General features: G+C 37.0%; 1 protein-coding gene across 13 annotated transcripts in view; it reads right to left on the reverse strand.

Moving 5' to 3' along the window:
- Positions 1-25,392, reverse strand: part of bag6l (BCL2 associated athanogene 6, like) — a 37,016-nt gene that overhangs the window by 3,465 nt on the left and 8,159 nt on the right. For 4 of the 13 annotated variants that reach the window (XR_012394730.1, XR_012394728.1, XM_073931116.1 and 1 more), the window contains exons 8-24: positions 23,647-23,776; positions 23,151-23,354; positions 22,484-22,712; positions 22,207-22,266; positions 18,352-18,659; positions 18,049-18,127; positions 17,643-17,968; positions 14,705-14,981; positions 13,620-13,789; positions 12,666-12,719; positions 9,531-9,633; positions 7,822-7,946; positions 7,612-7,746; positions 7,454-7,522; positions 4,252-4,437; positions 2,297-2,404; positions 672-818 (exon numbers count right to left, since the gene is read on the reverse strand). Coding sequence is in view for 7 of the 13 variants with exons in the window: in XM_073931116.1 (XP_073787217.1) it covers positions 672-818; positions 2,297-2,404; positions 4,252-4,437; positions 7,454-7,522; positions 7,612-7,746; positions 7,822-7,946; positions 9,531-9,633; positions 12,666-12,719; positions 13,620-13,789; positions 14,705-14,981; positions 17,643-17,968; positions 18,049-18,127; positions 18,352-18,659; positions 22,207-22,266; positions 22,484-22,712; positions 23,151-23,354; positions 23,647-23,776 (2,710 nt within the window). In the remaining 6 variants the exon portion in view is untranslated. Of the gene's footprint in view, positions 1-671; positions 819-2,296; positions 2,405-4,251; positions 4,438-7,453; positions 7,523-7,611; positions 7,747-7,821; positions 7,947-9,530; positions 9,634-10,246; positions 10,588-12,438; positions 12,720-13,619; positions 13,790-14,704; positions 14,982-17,642; positions 17,969-18,048; positions 18,128-18,351; positions 18,660-22,206; positions 22,270-22,483; positions 22,713-23,150; positions 23,355-23,646; positions 23,777-25,392 lie in introns of those variants that run through there. The other 9 variants (XR_012394727.1, XR_012394726.1, XM_017352270.4 and 6 more) reach the window with 4 other exon arrangements.

Consider the following 25,392-nt stretch of genomic DNA (forward strand, 5'->3'; position numbering starts at 1 on the left):
TACTTCATATTTTCATCCAATAATAGTCACGAGGCATGAACAATATGTTGCTGAATGAAAGTGAACTGCTGAACTGCAGTTAAAGTCAATAGATTAAAAATGAAACACCCGAAATTACATGAAACTCTGGAGGAAACGCTGTATAGCCTGGTGATGCAAGATTAATTGTTTTATACTGAAACTTTCCCTCTAAAAGCGCTTTCTTGGTCTTATCCGTATTTTTTTGCATGTTGAACGCATGTGGGCTACAACAGGAAATAAAAAAAACTGCAACTGCTTTAATTGTGTTAATTTTTTTAACGCGTTAAATATTTCAAATTAATCGCAAGTGTTAACACACTAATTTTGACAGCACTAATATATATATATTTACATTTACATTTAGTCATTTAGCAGACGCTTATATATACGCTTATTCAGATTCTGCTGATTATTTATTCTTACACATTTAGCATGATAATTTTTGTTCGGAAGCAAATACAAGCTGCTTCGTCAGTGTCTCTTTAAATACAATTGAGCCTCTTCTCCCCTCCCCCTTTGATTCAGAAGAGGGTGTTGCCTTTACAACGTGTGCCTCAGTTACTCCAACTAAACATATGGATGTCTAAACTCTCGACATGAGGTTTTTAATTAGTGACAAAGGCTTCTCAAAATAGATAGGTTTTGTTCACCTGTTGCGCATATGCTTCCTGCAGCTCTGGGGTCTCCAGCTCTCCCTGTAGGCTGTCTGGGGCAGTAACCGGTCGCACTCCCGCTGTCCGGGCAGCTCGACTCACGGCTTCAGTAAGAGAGAGGTGAGGTCCTTCCCCCTGTGCCGTCTGTAAAGCAAACAAAGATTAGAGGAGTTAAACCAGGAATGGGCCGGTATAAGATTCTGACAGTATGATAACCTTGAATAAAATTTATCACGGTTTCACGGTATAGTGATTACTGCTCCGAAATAAGTTCTTTTTTAAATGTCTGGGTAAAAAACAACAACTTTTTTCCCCATTGAACACAATATATTTTATATTAAGAAACATTTAAAGTATTTTGGACCAGTAGCTTTTGATGTAGAGGTTCATTTTCTGCTGGATGTACTGTTGCCCTAAAAAGCTAAATAAAACCGTTTAAAGAATAAATAAAAAATCTACACCTTAGCAATGGTGTAACAGAAAACTTTGGCGGTTTTAAAACCTTGACATTTCCAAACCACGGTATACCTTAAAACTGGTTATCATCAAGTTAAGCACAACATTTTTGGACAAAAACTGGAAACTTTACATGACAATGCCGATTTGCCTGACTTCATTTTTAGTTTTATGCATTTTCAAAGTGAAAGGTTTTAAAAATGCCACTGTTATTATGTTCATGTAAACACCTGAAAACAGTCAAGAATATTTTTTTTAAATGATGATGTCATGTGCATGTGTAGTACATATTTAGAGGAGTGTAGATTAAAGGCAAGCACAAACAAACACAACAACAGTGGAGTAACTAGGTGACAGTGCCAGACACTGGCCTAGTGTAAGTAATGCAGCATTTTTGGATGTTTTCACAGACATGTAAAATTAGAATGCATAAGAAACGTTGTTGTGTAAACGTGAAACTTTTAAAATGCTAAGCAAAACAGTTTTGTAGGCTGCGCTTACACTAGTGGGTTCTGTTTGAAAACAGTGTTTTTAGAATGAAACCTCTTCTCATCCATTTTACTGCTCTAAAAGAAAGAAGAATCTTCATCAACACTAGACACAAAAAAAACATTTGCTGTTTGTCCAAACAACTTATTTAAAATAAGCTGAAACAACTCAATTCTTGTTACAATTAAGTTGCTTTATGCTCAACCCACTTCCATTTGTAAAAGGTTAACTAAAAGGTTAACGTAATTCCTTCATGTTGTCAAATCAATTGTGTGGAACCCTGCATTTCTTTACCGTGTATACAGCATAAAACACAAGATGATATGATATGACATCCACACTTGCAGTCTAGTGGTTGTGTAATGATCAAATGAGAGGGGCTTTTGAAAAAATTAAAAATGATACGCAACAGTCCAGAAGAGCAATCAGAGAGTGATTGTGGACAGCCACGGCTTTCTAAAGTCTGTGGTTCAGTTTATCTACACTGAAATGGAAAACCAGTGTTTCCAAACTAAATTAGGGCTTGGAAACACTCAAAAGTCAAAGGTGCTAGAGTTATGCAGATGCCAAGTGTGAAAAAAAAGCACTAGTGTAAATTACGCCGTAATATGGATATAATATAGTGCTGATTAAGTGTTTTGGCATTTTAGTTGAGTAAATGTCAGTGAAATACAGACCTTTCTCCTCTTAGCCGGCATCCCATGCATATACGCATCAGACAGAGGAGGCTGTGCTTTCATCTTCCTCTGGGTCAACATGTCACGTCTGATGATGGGAACCCACTCCTGATTAACAGAAAGATTACAAAACCTTCTCATTACTTCTACTAAACTAGAGACGATAAAGGTCATAAATAAAAGAGTTTTGAAGCTTTGAAAAATAAAACAATGATAAAGTTTTATTAATTAAACCAAATCAGTGCATTAGAATGTGTCCTTTGGTGTATTGAAATTGTGTATTGACCATCATTTGCAGAAGAGAATTAAAATCTCATTCACGGGTTATTTACACAAAACAACACAAAAATATCAGGCAAATTTAAAATAAAAATGATTTGATGACATAATAATAATGCAGCCAAAAATTACTAATAAATCACCATTTTGAATCTTTATAATTTGCAGATATTCTTCAAATCACAAGGTTTTAACCACTTGTCAGATAATAATAATTGAAACTTTAATATAGTTTAGCATGATCACGTGTTCTTTCATATAATCTGTACTTAAAGGTAGGCCAGAACAATTGTCATTTAACATTTATATAAATATTCTATTTGTCATTTTATACTATAACGTTTTTTTTAATCATTTATCCCATTATAAAAAAAAACTATATTAGTGTACATTGGAATTTACAATTACAAATCTGTTGTATATAATGCAATAACGTCAACTACTATTTGCAATCTTTAAAGGGCCATGAAACCCCCTCGTTTCAGCAGGGTGTTTTCACACCTCCACTTTGGAAAAAGTCAGAAAAGTGGGCGTGTCCAGCTCTGTTTAGGGGGGAGTGTCGGAGGAACTAAAGTGGGATGGTGTGGGAGTGTCTATTTGTGCACGCGCGAGTTTCAGAGTCAAAATACACACCCACAGCGGACAATGTGACTGTGTTTACATGGACATCTGTAGTCGAATTATTTGCCAAATTATTAAAAGTTGGACTTTAACTGCAGTTTGGCTCTTTCATTCAGGGAATTCATTCATGCCTCTCGCGACAAACGAGATATTTGATTCAAGGAACTGCTGCAAGCGTGTATTTTTCATGCAATGTTTGATACCGCACGGCGAATGAGAGAGAAAAAAACTCCGCATTTCCCGGAAACTTAGATGCACACGGCAGGTAGCATCAGAAAGCCGCGTGTGTTATTCCGGTCACAAAATGCGGTGCTTACATTTCTGCACTCAGTGCAATAGTTAACTTAATTCGATACGAACAAACTGAATAAACAAAGAGCACTGGTCGCTCACTTACCAAATCTGTAGAGACAGGACAATCACCAGCAACTAGAGCCGCGTCTTTATGGAGAGAATACTACAAGCAAATCCAGATTTCAGCATTTGCAGATGAGAACAGCTCCCAGGTAAACAATAATCCTCAGACACGTAAGTTATTGTTGTCGAGCGTCGCGTACACTGTTAATCCACACGTGAGACTGAGCTCTCACAGAGAGAAAATGAAAACGAAACTTAACGGCAGCAAACTATAAAAGCAACACTTCACGCTTGTTTTGCCAACACAACGTGGCGTCTTTGTGGCGTAAACACGGTGACACTAATGAATATTAATGAAGTTCCACAATAGAGCGCGCTGATTGGTTTGAACCAAGCCTTACTCATGCATTAATGTATCACACTGTAAGACGTAATAAGACTCACTCTGGCACAGACGCCCAGTCTGCACGCTGGAATACACGCTATTATGTCATGACCGTGACGCAGCTTCAAAAATTCGTTTCAAACAGGAAGTACAAATTTGCTTGAAATAACGCAAAAACAACCAATTTACACTTTTTAGTGAAATATAGGTGTCCTAATAGTGTTTTTAGCAGTGTGGGACACATATACGACTGTCAACAGCTCAAAAAATGTGTTTTGGTGTTTCGTGACCCTTTAAGACAATGGAGTCTTACAGGTGGAACGGTTGCCGCCCATGGCTCTGCCTCTCCAGTTGACTCCTCCCTTTCTGTGGTTGCCATGGCTACGGCTCCTCGTGTCTCTTCTGCCGATGGTCTGCCGGGTGCTTCATCTCCATCAGTGTCTCCTGTGGATCTCAGCGCTTCCTCTGCTGTGGTGGCAGGAGCAGGAGACAGGCCCTCCTGGAATACAGTAGATCACCACATATTACCATCAACGCATACAGTTTACAGTGCAAACCCACACCCAGATGTCTTCCAGACAGATTTACACAAAGGACACCGACCAATGACGGAACTCGATGTCTCTTGTCAACAAAGCAAGATTTAGTCAAAGAAAAACAAAACTGTGAATTACTGCAATTTGAAAATGTAACTTATTGCAGTGATGTCAAAGATGAAGTTTTCGGCATAATTGTCTGGGTGTCCGCAGGGTCTTAAAAAGTATTAAAATATGATAAATCATTTATGTGAAAATTAGGCCCTAAAAGATATAAAAAAGTTTTAATCATGTTTTTACGAGGTTTAATTTTTATTCAAGCACTGTCCAAAGTGTTTGACTCCAAAATAGCTTAAATATATTTATTTTTTTCCATCCACGCGACTGGTTCAGGCCAAGCTCCTCTGTCTGGGTGATGTCGCGTAATTTGCGACAAACGTGGGAAGGTCATGTGACGCTCTCCACATCTAGTCATCATAGAGCCAAACAGACGGCAAAATGGTAATATGTAAGTTTGCATACTCCTGGTTGAAGAAAGACTAGATTAAACAGTGGCTTAAGCCTGTCGCTAAAAACAACTACGTAATTTATTATTTCAAGCTTTGTTTCTTCCGAGCTTATCAGAGTTCTGTTGCATGGTTGTGCTCCACTGATTTATTTAACAACTGTTTATTAAGTTAAAGATTTGATACTGATTAGAACTGGAAGTGGCGATGAGATGAGAAATATTCTGAGAAGGGTCTTTAAAAAGTCTTAAAAAGATATTGAAATTACCTTTAGGATTCCTGCATATACCCTGAGTTTTCAGTTTCACATGATCCTTCGTAAGTATGATTTGGTGCTCAAGAAACAAAGTTTTATTAATGATACAACCATATGTGCTGGTTAATGTTTTAAAGTTCAGAAAAAAAAAAACATTTTTACCCAAATTAATGCGTCCTTTAAAATTAAAGTTGCCCAATTCTGGATAAACTAAGAATGCTAGAACTGACTAAAGAAGACACATTTTTGAAGAATCTCTTTAATGAATTGTTCATTGACATATACATTAGTAATGGTTGAGTATTATGTGATGTAACTGTTACAACCTTGATTTGAAACAAAATCTCTTTTTAAACTGTAGTTTGTTTTATTTTTACCATAAAAAATGCATGTTATATCTCAATTATAACTGTTATCACAGTTATTATAAGACAATTTTCCTGCTTGTAACAGATAAAATAATACGGGCTGAAAAGACTGAAGCTGTATACCAACTGTTTGAGCCAGGTATGATAAACATATGCAAATTGCAATTGCTCTATTTAAAACTAAAATTTTGTCATAGAAAAAAAAAAATCTCAGAGAGGGTGGCACAGGGACTCAGTGGTTAACACGGTTGCCTCACAGAAAGAAGGTCGCTGGTTCGAGTCCCGGCTGGGCCAGTTGGCATTTCTGTGTGGAGTTTGCATTGATTTTATGTAGGTTTTCTACATGTTTGTATGGGTGTTTCCCAATAATGGGTTGCGGCCGGAGGGGCATCCGCTATGTAAAACATATGTCGGAATAGTTGGTGCTTGGCGGTTTATTCCGCTGTGGCATAATTCACTCGAAAATGAATGAATGAATGAAAAATCTCCAGAATTGTATGTGGTCAAGTGTTAATTCACCCAAAAATGAAAGGTCTGTCATCATTTACTTACCCTTGATTTGTTCCAATCCTGGATATTTAAAGCCAAAGCCATAGACCCAAATTAGGATATTTAAGCCTGGTTTATACTTCTGCTTCAAGTGACCGGCGTAACCCACGGCGCATGCAACGCGCGTAGCTGTGCATTTATTCTTCTGTGCGCTGTCTCTGTTGGTCTGCATTAACAGTTCCGAAACGCTAGTTGGCAGTGAGGTATAAATGTTCCTCTGTGTCGAGTTTCTTCGCTTCTGTTTTGCTTTTCTGAACACTTCCGGGATGTACAAGTGACTCAAACTCGCTCATTTTGAGGCAGGAACCGGCGGACGTGCAACAACTTTAACCATGAGGTAAACACAAAACAAAACTTTCCATCTGGAGCTCCTTCACGGGAGTCCACACTTGTAAACAATCGCTCCATCAGGCTCGCACCATTCACGCGGCTCTTGGTCCCGCCCAGACTCGTCAGTGCTACCAAGCCAACTTATCACAGAGCTTGCGCTATGCGTCGTTGCGACGTGTAGTTACATTTTTTGAGAAGTGCATGTCAGCGACGCCGACGGCCACGGCGAAGGGTAATGTGTCAGCAACGAAGCATACGCCGGCGTTTGACGCAGAAGTACAAATCAGCCTTTAGTGTGGGAAAACTTGTAAAAATTGACTTTTATAGTATGTGTTTTTCCTACTTTGGATGTCTGTGGTTACAGGTTTCCAACATTCTTCAAAATATCTTCTTTAATCATTTTTAAGGTTTGGAGTCAAGGGTGATTAAATGATGACATTATTCATTTTCGGGAGAAATGTCTTTAAAGTATGTACAGTTGACAGTTTTAAGTCTTTAAATGAAAACAGTCTAAAAAATAAGCTTAATATTATTAGCCCTCTTAAGAAATGATTATTTTTGATTGGCTATGGAACAATCCACTGATGTCCAATGACTTGTCTAATAAACCTAACTTGCCTAGTTAAGCTAATTAACCTGGTTCAGTCTTTAAACTGCACATAAAGCTAAATCGTAGTCTCCTGCAAAATAACTAGTAAAATATTGTGTATTGTCATTATGGCAAAGTCAAAAGAAATTAGTTTAAAACTGTCATGCTAAAACAATCCTCTCCTTTAAACAACAACAACAAAAAATAATATCACAGGAGGGCTAATCGTTTTGCCTTCAAATGTACAGTATATAAAAATGTATGAATATAATTATAAAAAATAACATTCCAAAGACCTACATAAGGTTTAATTAGCATTATTTTAAAATCATATTATTAAACATGACGGTAAACCAGCCTCTTTCTTCTGCTAAAACATACCTCCACATTCATATTTTGTGACTGCTGGCTTGACTGTGAACCTGCCTCTGTTCTCCGAGCAGATTCGCTCTGTACATGAAAAAAAGACAACAGAAACATATTCATTTGTGCTTTTGTGTCTCATTTGATAAACAAATCTAAATGAGAGGTTAAAGTACCTGCGTATAGATGACGTAATGCTGGATCTGGTCCTCAGTGACCGGATTGTGCTCTAAAATTACATGCAGCCTCATGGACATCATACTGGTCAACCAGTTCACCAGACTGGGGTTCACTTCTGCTGACATCCTCCTCTGAGGGAAGATCAAAATATGAAGGATATGCATATAAATGTAACCACATTCGAAGGATGAATCAATGAATCTTACAATTCGGTGGTTTATGACAGTGGTCAAAGCTCTTTGTTCTCCTCTTAAGCAGTAGAGATTGAGGGCCAGACACTCAAAAAGACCCTGAGTGCACAGATACAGCAAACGCTGGCCAAATGTGTTGTCTAGAAAAACAAAAGCAAGAGATTGATAAAATAATTATATATATTTTCCCAACAAGTTCAACATTTTAAATATTATCACAGTATATTCTATATATTTTAGAAAATGGCAATGCTGACAATATCTTAGTTATAATATCTTGATAATGTCTTTAATAGAAAGGTACAGTATGAAATGGATCACAATCCTCCAAAACTAATTCAGACTGCTAGCATGACAATATTTACACAACCATCAATACTTTGCTGGGCCTCAATGTGAGGCTTTAGTCAACTGCACAATGTCAAGCTGATTCATGCAAAGCTGAACTCAAATATTTACTTTCTGCAAAAGCTTCTTCAGCTCTTGTTGGTTTTTAGTCCACTGAATAAATAAATTTGTTTTGGGTAAAATATGTCACAGTTTACTTTACTCAATTTTACTGTAGTATCTGCATCCACCACCAACAAATAAATGAAATAAATATATATGATGTCTGAATAATTTTTGGTTTGACTTCTTATATTGACTTTATTCTTCACATATGAGCAGGCACAGCAATTGGAATTTTTTTTAGCCCGAGCCTTCCGCTCTCATTAACTTCCATTGATTTTCAGATTTTTAGCTGCTTAATGTTACGAACTGAAATTTTCTAATTATATTCTACTTTTTATGTATACACAAACACACTTGTTTGTAGAGCAAGTAGTTTGACTGTTTCTTATAGCTAAGGAAAATGAAGAGAGTGCTTGACCACTTGTGTTATTAGTTATGGATTTGAGTTAAAATAATCCATAAGACCATTTCCAAGTGGTGATTTCTTTGGCCCATGAACAGTTCCTGCTTGGTGTTAAACTATTTCCTAACTGTAACAAGAGGCAATTCAATCATAATTTGATTTTAAAACAGCTATCATAACATTATTTATCAATATGTGGACCTTTTTAGATTTTCAGAAGCTATGGAAAATAAAAATGTGAAATAGGAAATGCGTTAGGATCATTGTTCTTGTTGACTTCCCTCAAAAATGGTCTATAAAGGTCTCAATTTCAAATAAAAACAGTCATTTAGATTTTTTTTTCTTCAGAAAAAGACTAATGGTCAAACTAACAAATGTTTTCATGTGTTTTCACTGCAAATCAGGGTTATTCTTTCAAAAATTCCAAACACTTTCAAAGTTAAAACATGCTCAAAAACAATACACCATGTATTTTATGCAAAATACTGTCATTTTTGGTTTCACTTTATTTTAATGTAAAATTCACACAATTTAAAAAACTAATATCTAAGACTTGTATCTAAAAAACTGCTAATTAGTTGCTTATTAATATTTAGTAAGGTAGTAGTTTGGTTTAAGTATTGGGTAGGATTAGGATAATTGCTATTAAACAGGTAATATCTTATTAATAGGCAGGTAAAAGACAATAGTAAATAGTGTAAATTGTTACTTATACTAAAGTATTAATGTTTTTTAAAGTATTCAATTAATGACATCTGTACTTTATATATATTTTTTGAACTGTAATTATATACCCACATATATCTTAGTCATAGGTTTTGGATTTAAGCGTAAAGGTGTCAGTAAGAGGACAAGTTGTGTTGGTCACCTGTACAGCGAAGAATATGAGTAGCCATGCGAGTGAACTGTTGTCTCAGGAAGGACATGTTGGTTTGAATGATGTCCACTCCTTCTCTAACGGTTACTGTAGACTGAAACAAATACAGCACAGTTACTGTTAAGAGCTGTTCACGCCGCAAAGTTTTTTTATACTATACTTTTATACACACACACACACAAACACACAAACACACACACACACACACACACACACACACACACACACACACACACACACACACACACACACACACACACACACACACACACACACACACACACACACACACACACACACACACACACACACACACACACACACACACCTCAAACCACTCCAGCATGAAACACTTAAGTTTTTGGCTGATCAAGAGTAAAGATATTGAATTTATTTACAAGGAGTTAATACTGGAAATTATTAAATGTTTTAACAAATGTTTATAATAATTGTTTTTATTATACTAGAGATTATATCAGGGTTTCTGCTGGTTTAATCAAATCAAATTTAAGACTTTTAAAGTCTTGAATTTTAGACTTATACAGAGCTAAACACTAAAGATTGTATCAAATGGCCCGTTTATTTATTTCTTTATTTGTGCTATAACATAAAAAAACTATTTTAGTTATTTCTTAGCCACATTTTTTAATGTGTCAAAACTCTAGTTGTATATACACTTTTTTTTCAACATAATTTTTCTTTTTTTTAATCGCCTATTCCATGTCTGCAATTTCTTTTTAACCAAGAAGATTTTCTCATTTCTAATAACTGATTTATTTTATCTTTGCCATGATGACAGTACATAATAGTTTACTAGACATTTTTCAAGACACTAGTATTCAGCTTAGTGACATTTATAAGACTTAACTAGGTTAATTAGGTTAACTAGGCAGGTTAGGGTAATTAGGCAAAATATTGTATAATGATGGTTTGTTCTGTAGATTATCGTTCGAAATATAGCCTAAAGGGGCTAATAATTTTGACCTTAAAATGTTTTTTAAAAAAATTAAAAACCGCTTTTATTCTAGCCAAAATAAAACAAATAAGACTTTTTCCAGAAGAAAAAAAAATATTATCAGACATACTGAGAAAATGTCCTTGCTCTGTTAAAAATCATTTAAGTAATATTTAAAAAACAAAGAAAACTAAGGGGGCTAATAATTCTTACTTATATAAACAGTTGTAGTCAGAATTATTAGCCCCCCTTTGAATTTTTTTCTCTTTTTTAAATATTTCCCAAATAATGTTTAATAGAGCAAGAAAATGTTCACAGTATGCATGATAATATTATTTCTTCTGGAAAATGTCTTATTTGTTTTATTTTGACTAGAATAAAAGCAGATTTTAGTTTTTTAAACACCATTTTTAGGACAAAATTATTATTAAAGCTATTTTTGTTTTTAATAGTCTACAGAACAAACCATTGTATACAATGACTTGCATAGTTATCCCAACATCATCATGTCACTTTAACCAGTATAGAAGTGTCTTGAAAAATATCTGGTAAAATATGATTTATTGCATCGAATGAAATATGTACACAAATACATATATATATATATATATATTAGCGCTGTCAAAATTAGTGTGTTAATGCATGCGATTAATTTTAAATAATTAACGCGTTAAAAAAAATTAACGCAATTAACACAGTTGTAGGGTTTTTTTTTACTTCCTGTTGTGGTGGACGTGTGTTAAACACACAAGACATGTGGATAAGACCAAGGAAGCACTTTTTGAAGGCAAGTTTCAGTATAAAACAATTAGTCGCATCACCAGGCTCTCCAAAGTTTCATGCAATTTCGGGTGTTCCATTTTTAACTTTCGACTACTGTTGTAAGTTGATACCGCATGGCGAACAATAAGAAAATCCTACTCATTTCGTGACTCGGTGTTCCTTTAAGGTAATAAAATCACTTCTTAGGCTACATGGTAGACTTTTAATAAGAGTATAATCTTAATTATATTAAAATTGAAGTATTGGTGTCTTTGTGAATGTACTCAGAAAGTCTCTGGTGAAGTCGCGAGCTGTCAAAGACAGGGCATTACTCTGTCTTTCAGCATGAGCCCTCCAAGTTTAGCGTGTTTCCTCATTAAACGTGATGGGATTTAGTTTCCTCATTAAACTCACGGTGGGGATGAGTTGCGCGCGATATAGGCTATCTGAAGAGCTAGGAGGAATGTGGGGGAGAGGGGTGTGCAATGTATTTAACGACCGGTTTGCGAGAGATTATCATTCATTTGCGGGCATTTGGGAGTCTCTGTGCACTTGCGGGAAACACCTTGTCTTAGCAACTGGATGAATGTAAAGGAGGATTAAGTAAAATTGTTTCTACTCTATAATTAATGTTCTCAACTCACAGCAATAAAACTTTACAATGAGTGCAACAGTTTGTATTCTATAGTTTATTATTATAATTTTTCATTTTCCATATCTGCAATTCCTGTATTTTGGCATTTTTTTGCAGTCTGCTTAGAATTTAACATGGAAATCAATGTTTTCTTTATTGGCATTGATGGTTTTGAAATTTAAATGTCATTAACATGCCTGTGTTTTGATTTCTGTAATAAATATGGCTGTCAAGCCAGGATCTTGATGGTTTATTGTGGGTTTGTTTTTTACATGAAGAAATCTGTGTTACAAGTTAAACAAAAATTCTATTAAACAATTATATTTTGAATTTTAATTCTAATAAACAATTATATTTTGAATTTTAATAGTTTTTGTCTTGCGTTTACATTAATTTTACATTTGAATAGCCAAAATTACAAGTTTCAGTATTTTAAATGCGATTAATTTTTTTTAAAAGGTTATATATATATATAAATAAATGATTGCTTGTGATTGGATGGATGATGTTGTTTGGGTAGCTTTACTTGAACAGCGGAAAATTAAGACCCGTTTTAAATGTTTTAAGACATATAACATATTATTTCAGTGAATTTAAGCCTAAACTTTAACTTTTGAAATTTATGACATTTTAAGACCTCGCAGACACGCTGTTGTTTTTTAGCCATACAAAATTACTTTGAGTATGGTGCGTATTATTTGAAATGTCTAAAATTATGTCGATTTTTGTAGTAATTAAAAACAAGGTAGGACAAATCAGGTACAAAAACACTTACAAAACTCTCTGCAATGTACTCCTCTAGTTCATTGATCAGATCCTCAGAAGCACTCTAAAAATTAAATTAGAAACAAAAACAAATCAGTCTCTGCACCATGCACTCAAAAACACAGTCTAATTGTGTAAAAAGTACAAAGATGATGAATATTACTCTGACTGTTAGCAATGTTCAAACCTCTGCTTTCAAATTGTACATTACAATGACCAGTACATCCAAACATTGAATAAAACATTTGTCAGCAATACAATAAAACAGTCACTCTGAGATATTTCACTTTTGAAAAATTAGGAAGATATTGCAAAACAGAGGCTTCTATATTTGTAAGATTTTCAAATCCTAGCATAGATTCTCTCTTGAATCGATTCTGAGCTTCACTTTTAACAGCAGATGGCGCTGTACGCTTTATAAACTCTGCTCAGCTCGCATTTAGTTTCTTACAAATACCACTCAAACCTAAAATGATTATTAATAAAGTTAGGAATGCGGTGTTTACATTAATCTTGTGACATATTAGCCAAATTGTTATTGACGCAGCCGAAAGGACAAGCACTCTTTCTCGTGGACATTTTGAGTGTATGAATAAAAACCAGCCTGGAGCAGCATATGCTATTGAAAACAAGGCTCAAAATCGGTCAAGATTTTGAAAATCTCAGAATGGATGCAGAATCTTTCTTTCCCCTCAAATCTTTTTTTCAAAATCTAACAAAAATGTTTGATAGAATATGACAGGGTTTGCCCAATCCTGCTCCTTAAGAGACAACATGCGACAATTTAGCCCTATTGCAATTAAAAGTGTCCGCTAATCAACAATAGCTTGAATAGCTTGTTCAGATTGTTCTGAGGATAAACTCTTTATCCAGAAACAGGATTAGACACCCAGGCATATGAGAGCTTCACATGGGACTGATTTAAGCAAAGTCACATATGAAAGCAGTGTGAGCTCAGACTCACAGCGATATTGGCATCAGTGGGCTCTCGACCCTGCAGATAATGCTCCGTGAAGAAGGCTGTGAGCTGGGGCTGGATGCGGCTCAGAGGTTGCGGATTACCATGCAGAAGCAGAACCATGTCCACCATTGAGAAACTCTGACACACCAGAGACAGCAGATCTCCGAAAAACCCTACCAACAAACAAGCAGTATGTTTACAAAGACAATAGCTGTAAAATATATCGATATTTCATCATTGATATATATTCAGGCACTATCATGATAGTTTTCTGGCACAAGAAATTATATTTGTAGCTTTTAATTGCATTTATTTATTCGATGAAGACTATACAGTGTTATTTTATATTTGATTATTCAATTTCTGTACCAAAATATGTGGCTATGAGTCCCCATAAAACCACAAAGCACTGTTTATTTTATTGGTATCTTTGCTTTGTTATGTATTTTATGCAGAGTCGCTTGCTTACAAAATCATCCCAATCAATCTAAGCTTATGAATTCTTTCTATGAATTTATGATTTTACCATATAAATCAAGATTTCTGATAACACAAAGTAAACACATCGAATTAGGACTTATGGAGCATTCCTATTTTAGTCACATTTTTGATACACACCTTTAATTACTATTGTAAGACCTTTCAGCACATTTCTCCACACCACAAGAGTTTTTATAGAAATAAAAGCATATTGAGCAAGAAATTGTGTCTGCAAATATCTGTTTACACATAGAAAAGCATGATAAATAATGAACTGAACTTCAAGCTTTCATAAAATTTATAATGATCCACCCAAAACTGTATATAGTGCTATAATGAAGACGAACTGTATGTTGTTATGTAAACTTCTAGAAGGAACATCGAATCGGAATGTAATGATGTGCCATTAATTGATTGATGTACTGTAACATAAGAACATGAAATAATATTCTAAAAGTCAAAATCATAATATTGTCTTGTTCATTATAAGGTAAATGAATAGATTACTGATGTCAATTTAAATGTACACACAGACAACGACTCTTTCATTATGGCATTGAGCTGTACATAATCTTTGAGTTGCCCTAATGGTACACAAAAGCACCCACCCACTGCGTCTCCAGCCCCAGGGGTGAAGAGGTTGCTGGTCTGGGACAGTCTCTGGATAAACTGGGCGATGCTCTCAGTGTTGCCTTGACCAGCCCCCAGAGAGCCCATCATGGTGGACAGCACACCTTGAACTATGCCTGTGAAAAGCTCAGGGCTGAGGGTCTCCGCTCCTCCACTAGGGGCGGTGGTGGGGGCGGGTCCTGAAGGGGCAGAAGGTGGCGTGGCTTGTGAGGGTGGAGGCTGCTGATTCGGTGAAGGAAACACAGGCTGGCCCGACTGGAAATAAAGCAGGGTGTTTAATTACACGCATTTGAGAAGATCAGATTAGAAATCACAAACAAAAGCATAAGTGATAAATCACTGATTTTTTTAAGCAAAAAAAGTTTATGTATTTAAATGATATATATTTAAAACAGTTGCTTAAAGATAAAAATACTAAAATAAAGTTATAGCCGGTGCAGAATCCTGATCTAAACCTGAATAGAAATCCATGGAAATCCAAAAACATATTTTCCCCTGCTAAACTTCTAAATTTAAATAAACAAATATTAAAATCCCAACCCCTAGTACTGTATGAGTGCTGTTGCCTCACCATTTGAAAATAGTTCATCAAATAACTAGTAACCACATTATTAAACATTTTACGTACCATTCCCAGTTTTAAAAAACAAACAATATATTACCAAAAGATAACATGCCTAATTCTTTAAAAAACTCTGTGTAAATGTGCTCTAGGATGAATTTTTTTAATTATTCGTACTAATTTATTTTGTGCCTTTTGCATTTCTTCCTTCATACTCTGTGAGTAGCTACTGTACCAAAATGAGGTAGCATAATCAAAATGGGGATGAATTAAAGCTACTGATAAAAATTCTAAAGAATGAACATCCAACAGATCAGCTTGCCTTGCTAATAACCTAATTTTTCCACATATCTTCATAAAAACTTTTTTTTTGCCATAGCGTCTCCTGATAATTTATTATCTATTAAACAACCCAAATAATTTACAACATTTTTCGACTCAATTTTCCAATCATTAATCATAACTACAAAACTATCATCTTTCTTTAATTTCACTCTTGAAGCAAATAAAATAGCCTCTGTTTTACCCATGTGTAAAGAAAGTTTGTTGTCTAAAAAACAGTTTTACACACTTTTTAACTGGGAACTCATGGTTTCTTCCAGTGCCCTTTTGTCTTGATGAGATACTAAAATTGCAGCATTTTACCTCTAAGTATGAACCTTAAGGGAAGATCTTACCTTAGGGTATACATTAAGGATGCTGCATATAATACTTTAAACACGTCTCTTATAACCATTTAGGTGTGAACATGTCATGGTAAGAAGCAGCTTTACAGAAAACAATTCATTCATTTTACTTCGGCTATGTATAAAATACGTGAGCACTTGTGCATCTTTCTCTGCTTGTAAACTCATAAAAAAAACACCTCCGATCAGTTTATGAGATTGGCCAGACTGGCGAGTACTGATCGAGTCATGTGATTATCAGCCGATACCGATCTTCAGCAGATAGATCAGAACATGCCTAATTTTACCCCTTATGCAGGGTGTTTGTAATGCAGTGTCTATTGGGAGAATAGTAAATTAGATTTGTCTGAAAATCTTGATGACACTATCATTGAGTTATTTTTATTCTTTGAGCAAATAGGATTGTAAAAAAATTTTTGTACTCTCTCATTCACTGCAATCTAAGATTACCCAACTATGACAACTTCCGCTGCTAAGAAACTAAGGGTGTCACGATCCTCCAAATTCTCGATTCGATTACATTTTCGATTCTAAAGGCACGATTCGATTTGATTTTCGATTATGAATAATTAATTAATGACCAATCAATTATTTGTAGCCTACCGTTTAAACTACCTGACCTGCATGGTCTTTGTTTTACCCATAAACAAATCATACAGTAAATGAATAAAGGCAAGATACACACATAATTACCACCTGTCAATCACTTTTTCTGCGGGACTCGTGAATAGGCAGTGATCTGTGTCGTTATAATGGCGTCGGTAAAAAAGACGCACAGCCAACAGGAACCAGCCAACAGTATCTGAGGTGTTCCCTAAAATGACTAAGTACAAGTGAGTGAAAGATTGAAGCAGTCGTCTGACTGACTGCCGGTCTCGAGCCCATGGCTGTGTGTGTGCGTCTGTGTCTGTGTGTGTGTGTGTGTGTGTCAGAGGTAGAGAGGAAGGAGGGCTGCTCAGAAATGCTACACGCCACTGTGGATGTCAAATCGTTGTCGTTCTAAAATGCCATTTAAACACAAAGACAGTGTAAACAGGGCCTGAGTGTGTACTTTTTGCGAGCGGATTTGCAACGAGGGCGGGCGGAGGATCGTGATGGCGGTGTTGTCTATCGGACGAACCCTAATACGTACATAGCAGAGCTTGCAAAACTGTGTTTTTTTTGTCGACAACACGAACGTTGTCAACATAACTCACTGGAAATCCAAAATGCTTACACACCGGCGACTTCATTGAAAGAGGAGAGGGTTAAAGCTCTGTCGACGGGTCTCCTGCTTCTGCAGTTTAACAAGCACTTCAACAAGCCTGTTTTTTCCAGCTTGGCAAGCCAAGCTGATGTGACATGGGGGCGTGGCAGCATCGACGATTCTATTTTTTGATTCGATAATCGAAATTGAGCATAAATTTCGATCGATTTCGATTAAAAATCGAAATCGTGACACCCCTATAAGAAACCGGAAAATGTAAAAAGGATCTATTAAAATCACTATTTTTCATAAAGTAAGGTTTTTTTGTTTAAGTTCCTTTTTTATTTAGCAAAACAGTGTTCTACTGGTATAGTTACAACCTGAAATTCATTTAAATTTTGAATGATGAAAATTACAATTTATAAAGTGTTCTCCAATTTTGAGCTCTACCGTATAATGATCGCACATGTAAAAGCACCAACCTGAATGAACTCAGACAAGCCCTGAATGAATGCAGGGACACCCGGAACAGTCACTGTGATGGAGGGAGTGGCTCCAGACACTCCTCCGCCAGCTCCTGCAGCTCCTCCCAGAAGTGAGCCCAGCAGCTGGGCTAGATTGTCTCCTGGGCCGCTCTCCTGGGCCTGACCTACAGACGCTGTGCTGGTGGTGTGTGTGGATGTCTGACCGGATGTGTTGGCAGAGGATAGAGGAGGAGAGGCGGAAGAAAAAGAGGAGGAAGAAGATGTGGATGAGGAGGTAGAGAAAGAAAAGGAATGGGACGATGAGGTAGTGGATGTCTGGTCCCCTGATGAAGGAAAAAAATGTAATGTTCATAAACATTTTGTGTTGAGTACACATGAAGTCAATAGGTAAAAGATAACTCACCTGTGTGCAATGGCAGCAAAAGCTGCCCAACCAAGCCACTGACCATCTGTGTGAGAGGAGAGGATGTCATAGGACTGCCCTTGATTTAAGAGTGAAAAGAAACATTTTGTTAGTTTTACATAACATTTTTGGAATTAAATCTACATATCAATATTTATTTTGCTTGTCATAATTATTTTCTTAAATTTATCCACTCCCATTATCACAATATTTCATTAACTATTACATGTTTATTTAACTATGATGACATAGTTAAATAACCCCCCCCCCCCAAAAAAATCCATGTGTAAGTAGAATTCATACTTGGTTAGTCTGTTGCCCTGATGGGGGGGGCACTGCCGCACGCAGGTTGATGGTGGTTCCTCTGGTGCCCATGGGTTGGGGGACACGAGGGGATAGGGTGGGCCTTGTTATGACCACCCTGGCCTGAGGTGGTGGAGGGACTGGGCTCTCTCCATTCTGAGCACCTGCGCCAGCAGTGCCCTGCTGTTGCCCCTGGTGTCCGGCAGAGGCTGCAGTTGCCATGGTGACAGCCTGTTGGGAGATCTGATGCATGATGGCCTGCATGAACTCCGGTGGCAGACCTGGTACATGGAGGGGCACTGTGGTGCCTTAAGAGGACATATATGCAGAATTTAATAAAGACGGATTATTGACACTGCTGTAAGCTATATATTCACAGTTGAAGTCAGAATTATTATCCCTCCTCTGAGTTTTTTTTCCTTTTTTAAATATTTCCCAAGTAATGTTTAACAGAGCAAGGAAATGTTTACAGTATGTCTGATAATTTTTTTTCTTCTGAAGAAAGTCTTATTTGTTTTATTTTGGCTAGAATTAAAGCAGTTTTTAATTTTATTAACACCATTTTAAGGACAAAATTATTAGCCCCTTTAAGCTATATATTTTTTCCGATAGTGTACAAAACAAACCATCGTTATACAATAACTTGCCTGATTACCCTGACCAGCTTAGTTAACCTAATTAACCTAGTTAAGCCCTTAAGGGCGCACTCACACTATGCTATCCGAATGGAAGATGCCCAGGCCCGTTTCCCAGATCGTTCAACTTTAAAGGGACTGCTTCATATGGATTTATTAATCATTCTTAGGCGAGGCAATGGCGCAGTAGGTAGTGCTGTCGCCTCACAGCAAGAAGGTAGCTGGGTCGCCTCGGCTCAGTTGTCGTTTCTGTGTGGAGTATGCATGTTCTCCCTGCGTTCGCGTGGGTTTCCTCCGGGTGCTCCGGTTTCCCCCACAGTCCAAAGACATGCGGTACAGGGTAAGCTAAATTGTCCGTAGTGTATGACTGTGTGTGTGAATGTGTGTGTGGGTGTTTCCCAGAGATGGGTTGCGGCTGGAAGGGCATTCGCTGCGTAAAAACTTGCTGGATAAGTTGGCGGTTCATTCCACTGTGGCGACCCCAGATTAATAAAGGGACTAAGAAGACAAGAAAATGAATGAATGAATGAATGAACAAACTGTCGTAGAATATTAAAGACGCAAACCCCTCACTGCAGGAAAGCTGAACCTTCAGCAAACCTCCCAATACCTGCAGCACGAGAACTTTAAGATTGTTTGTGAGCATCAAAGGTGACTGATCTGTTCGGTGAAATATTTGACTGGGTCACTGCATTTCAAACGACTAAAACGATAGCACAGTGGAGATTTCTTTAGTTATGAGCAAGGGCGCTTCTTACTGAACAGCGCATCATCAATGATGTAAGCGTGCTCATGTGTGAATGCTATGTGACGGGAGGGGGGACAAGCATGCTTCGGCCCAATTCAAGGCAACTGTACATAGTGTGAGTACGCCCTAATTGTCACTTTGAGCAGTATAAAAGTGCCTTGAAAAATATCTAGTAAAACATTATTCACTGTCATCATGGCAAAAATAAAATAAATTGCTTATTAGAAATGAGTTATTAAAACTATTATGTTTAGAAATGTGTTGAAAAAAAAATCAGTTTAACAGAAATTGGGGAAAAAATAAACAGGGCTAATAATTCTGACTTCAACTGTATATATACACAAGACTGCAGACAACTGACAAACAACAGCTGCTTAACATCCAACATTACAACAATGCATAAACACAATTCAAAATACCTTTTGTTGTCATTTAATCATGTTAAAGTTTCTTCCAAACCTGCATGGCTTCTTTCTTCCATGGAACACTTTGGGCCCAATCATACACCCAGCGCAATGTGGCGCAAGGCGCGGCGCAAATGTTATTTGCTAGTTTCAGCTTGACGCAAGTGTCGTTTTGCTGTTGTTTAAATAGCAAATGCATTTGCGCTCATATGTGTGCCCATAGATGTTCTGGTCTAAATAGGAAGGCGTTCTGAGGCGAATTGTTGGCGCGTTGCTATTTTGATAATATAATAGATTTTTCATTAGACCAAAACAAACACGGTCTAAACTCCAGCACAGAGTTGTGCCTCGCTTACACACTGCTTAATAGCCTACACACAAGATGTAGAGCAATACGCAAATATCTTTACATATGAAAAAATTTAAATATTAAGGACATATATAGGATATAATAAGAATATATATATATATATATATATATATATATATATATATATATATATATATATATATATATATATATATATATATATATATATATATATATATATATATAGGATATAAATATAAAGGATTCAAATATTACAAAACATTATTTTCTAGCCTACATAAATATGAAAAACCACTGCTTTTATGCCTTCTTCATCTCGGGAGGCTTTTTCATTTCATTCATAACAATTTGCTTTTGTATAATGTTATTATTATTAGCAGTATTATTTATTATATCCATATTTATATTTGTTTTATTAAAAACAATATTAAAAACTATTAGATTTGCCCACCTGCAGGTTTTAGACCATATGGGGCACGGCATGTGTTTTAGGATATAACTCAGGTTTTTGAGCACACTTCGTTATTATTGTTCATTTATTCGTTTGCTGGAAAATAGAACTGAATTTAGAAATAGTTTTAAAACAAATATTTGCGCTTAACAAACGAAATTAATTACTAACTAATTGATGTCTGTACGTAAAGGTTTCCCTATCCGCGAAAGTGAAAGTAGATAATTTATCTATTCTTGCGCGGTAGATGCTTTGTTTAACCGTTTTCTGTTAAAAAAAAAAACTGTTAACTGTTTGCTTGTGAAATGCTCAGTTTTTCCACTTCCATATACTTTACGTCCTGTAAATAGCGAATGCGCTTATGGCGCGACGCAGTTGGCTCTTAAAGGGAATGGGAGATGAGACTCTGATTGGTTTATTCTCAAAACACATCTATAATAAACTCAACCCTTTTAAACCATGCGCCACAGCGCAAAGCGGATTTTCCCGTCCTTATATTAGCAAATGTGGATTCTGACATGCTCTGAATGCGTTTGCGCCGTCAAATTAGAGCCCTTTGACTTCAGTTGAGATACAATAACTTGTGGTAGACTAAGGGGCCTTTCATACATTGCATCTAAAAGTGCATGGAAAGCGGGAGCATGTTGCTTCCTTTACCATTTTCAGTGTGCTTTGCGCTCCCTCTTTTGTTGGTACTAGGCAACAATCAATCGTTTACTCAGAGGATGACAAACTAACAAAACATTGCTGAAGCTCTGATGGAAGTTTTATTCATAGAGAAAATGAAAAAGCACTGCAGTGTTTGTGTGTTTGTCTGAAGTAATTGCTCTACTGAAATGTGTATATTCCATATAAAGTATAAAGCTGATTGGTCAGTTATTGTCATGTGACTCACACTGTAATCGTGGAAATTATGCTATTCTACATTTTTGCTATGCAATTTATATTACATGTTTTTCATATTATACTTTTAAAACCTATAAACAATTTTTTCTGAACTGTTATGTTGATATCTAGCATTATATTTGCCATTACAAAACTTCTGTTTTTAGCCAATTTTTAGTAGTATAGATGATGTTTGCAGCTCATTTGCCCCAGTGTTCATTTTACTTTTATATTCTGTAAATATTTCTTGTTTTGTGTTCCCAGGAAGACAGAGAGCCAAACGGCTATTAAAAACCTGAAGGTATGTGAATAATGAGTAAAACAGTCTTTTGTGTCTAAGGCACATATGACATATTTATATTGGCAGAGCTGGTAGACTACAGAGAGAGGTGGAAACTAACCAGTCTCTCCAGCAGCACTGGGGTTCTGTTGACTTTGGCCCTGCGCTCCACTGTCTGAATCTGCTGCACAGAAATGCACAGATCAGTGGCTGGCAGTTACACTACAGCTGCCCATACCAGGTCAGAAAAATATACTGAACTATATTTATTCGCATGAATCAAAATGACAGATAAACATATTTGGGATCTTGAGAGGTTTAACAGACCTGGAATGGGCATCAAAGCTGAAGCACAGAGCTAAAACATTGAGGTCTAATTAGGTGGATGTGTGGCATACCGTCCAGGTTCATCTGCATCATGACCACTGGCTCCATGGTCTGATGAGTGATCCTGATCACTCTTGGAGTCCCCTGTCCATGTCCTGTCTGTTGATTGGATTCATTTGCTGGAGTAGGAGGAGCCTGACCCTGCTGATCTGATTGGTTGCTGGAATGTGGAGGTTGGGGCTGACCATCGCTTGTCTGTCTGCTGTTTGACGTCATGGTCACAGTGGAGCCCAGGTTCATCTGGAAAATTGTATACATTTTGAGATCACCGTTTAATGGTGACAATACAGCTATAGTCATTAAAGTCCTTGTGAATATCTCAAAGGGTATCTAGTGTGCTTCAAAACATTGACAAAAAGCACATTTAAACACATCCAAAGCTTTCCCTCATACTTGTTTCTTATCAATTCTTCTAACCAATCAAATGCTCTCTAGTATTTGACATGCCTCGCCCCCTTTAAGATGCTTCTCATTGGCTTTTCATTTGATGCACTTGATCTCGTCAACTCTCACTGGCAGAGCTTCAATAAAACCAAAACCCTATTGGCTGTTTTTTTAAAGGGGAGGGGATACTTTATGTCCCGGCTTGACTTTGTTTCATTTGAAATTACATCAAACATCGAAAAAAATTAACATTTCAAAGCACTTCATGGAACTTTAAAATGTCGATTAACTCACTGGAATGGGTATATGGGGCAGTCCACTCTGCATCATTACAGGGGAGGTATAGTGAGACATCGGCCGCACCACATGTAAGTGCCGGGGAGGCTGAGCAGATAAATTACATCGAAGGTCACTCAGAGCCACCAATGTATTGCCAAGGAGATGGAGGGACTCTCCAATCAAGTTGAGAGTGCGCTGATCTTCCTCCCGTTCTTGAGTCTGTCCAAGAAAACAACTTGTCAATAAATGAACATGCTATATTAAGACCATGCATGATGGTTACGCATCATTAAACTGTCTAGTGCAGGGGTCACCAATCTTGTTCCTGGAGGTCCCGTGCCCTGCAGGGTTATGCTCCAACTTGCCTCAACACACCTGCCTGGGTGTTTCAAGTATACCTAGTAAGACCTTGATTAGCTTGTTTAGGTGTGTTTGATTAGGGTTGGAGCTAAAATCTGCAGGAAACCGGACCTCCAGGATCAAGTTTGGTGATGCCTGGTCTAGTGCATACATTGTTATTGTAGTCAGCAGAAGTGGCCGCTCCGAGGATTGAATGTGTTCTCTCCATGAAAGGACGGAGACGCTCCTCCACCCTTCGTACCTCTGATAGAACCTCTACCAACTCTAAAGGGCTTGGGTGACTGTTGAGACAAAAAAAGAAAGAAATTTGGTCGTGTTTTCACCTGGCGTTAACATGAGCTTTAGTAATCTAAAGCGGTTAGCTGAGATTTCAATCATTTCAACCTGATATTAACATTTCATAAGTTCAAATGTGTCTTATGACAAACATTTTCAAGAGATGTTCCCTTTTATTTTGTCACAATCTACATTTTTGTCATGGGAAGCCTCAATTTTACGCACAAGTACTAATGAACGAATAAACCCATGCTATGCAGTTTAGAAGTTAGTGGGAAAGCAAGCCAATAAAATCCATGCGGATGACAAATACAAATATGCCATACAAATCGTAATTTATGTGTTTTATTAGTACTCTGTTTTGAAGTACGGCTAGGCATTTAATCAAATGCAATTTTTATGCACATTATATCAGTAAAGCCAGTTCTAGCAAACTTCCAGCATGTGTTTTGGGATGGAGATACAACAAACAACTACAACTTACTACAAGAAATGCAAAATCACATTCAATTTTGAAATTGATTTAGCGATCGAGCGTGGTTATATCACAGTGTTTTATGTATATATAATAGGCATTCGGCTATGTAAAGAGAGAATTATGAGTATGGCGGGAAGTTTCGCGAGTCTCTGGATGCTCGCAAACGAGTGATGATCTGCCGGTAATCTCGCGTCTCCCTCCCGGTCCTCAAATAGGCATCGTCAAGCACCCTTCTCACCCCTCCCCACCACATCTCTCCTCAGACACGTTGCGCGCGCACACCCTGTCAATCACCAACAAACCACCACCTCTCCTAACAGTTTAGCGGGACGCTGCAAAAAAAACCCTGACACTCTGACCAATGTGAGGAGAGTTTACTTGCACGTGACTTGTTTTAGCTCTTTTGGTCCGATTAGAAACTTTGCAGTGTGAAAGTGAATTGCTCCAAGAGCAAAGAGCAACAATGTAACATTTGTAATCTCTGTTTCATAACAACTGAATCGATTCACAGTTGTGAAAGCACCCTAAGTAACTTTGAACATGGCATAGTAGTTGGTGCCAGACAGGCTTGTGTGAGTATTTCAGAAACTGCTGATCTACTGGGATTTTCACGCACAACCATCTCTAGGTTTTACAGAGAATGGTCTGAAAAAGAAAATATCCAATGAGCGGCAGTTTTGTGGAGGCAAATGCCTTGTTGATGCCAGAGGTCAGAGGAGAATGACCAGACTGGTTCGAGCTGATAAAAAGGCAACAGTAACTTAAATAACCAGTTGTTACAACAAAGATTTGTTTCTGAACATACAACACGTCGAACCTTGAGGCGGATTGTTACAGCAGCTGAAGAACACACCAGGTGTCACTCGGTCAGCTAAGTACAGGAAACTGAGGCTACAAATCACACACGCTCACCAAAACTGGACAATAGAAGATTGGAAAAACGTTGCCTGGTCTGATGAGTCTCAATTTCTGCTGCGACATTTGGATGTTAGGGTCAGAATTTGGCATCAACAACATGAAAGCATGAATACATCCTGCCTTGTATCAATAGTTCAGGCTGGTGATGGTAGTGTAATAGTGTAGGGAATATTTTCTTTGCAAACTTTGGGCCCATTAGTACCAATTGAGAATCATGTCAACGCC

The sequence above is a fragment of the Danio rerio genome, chromosome 19 (assembly GCF_049306965.1).
Source record: "Danio rerio strain Tuebingen ecotype United States chromosome 19, GRCz12tu, whole genome shotgun sequence".
NCBI classification, from domain to species: Eukaryota; Metazoa; Chordata; class Actinopteri; order Cypriniformes; family Danionidae; genus Danio; species Danio rerio.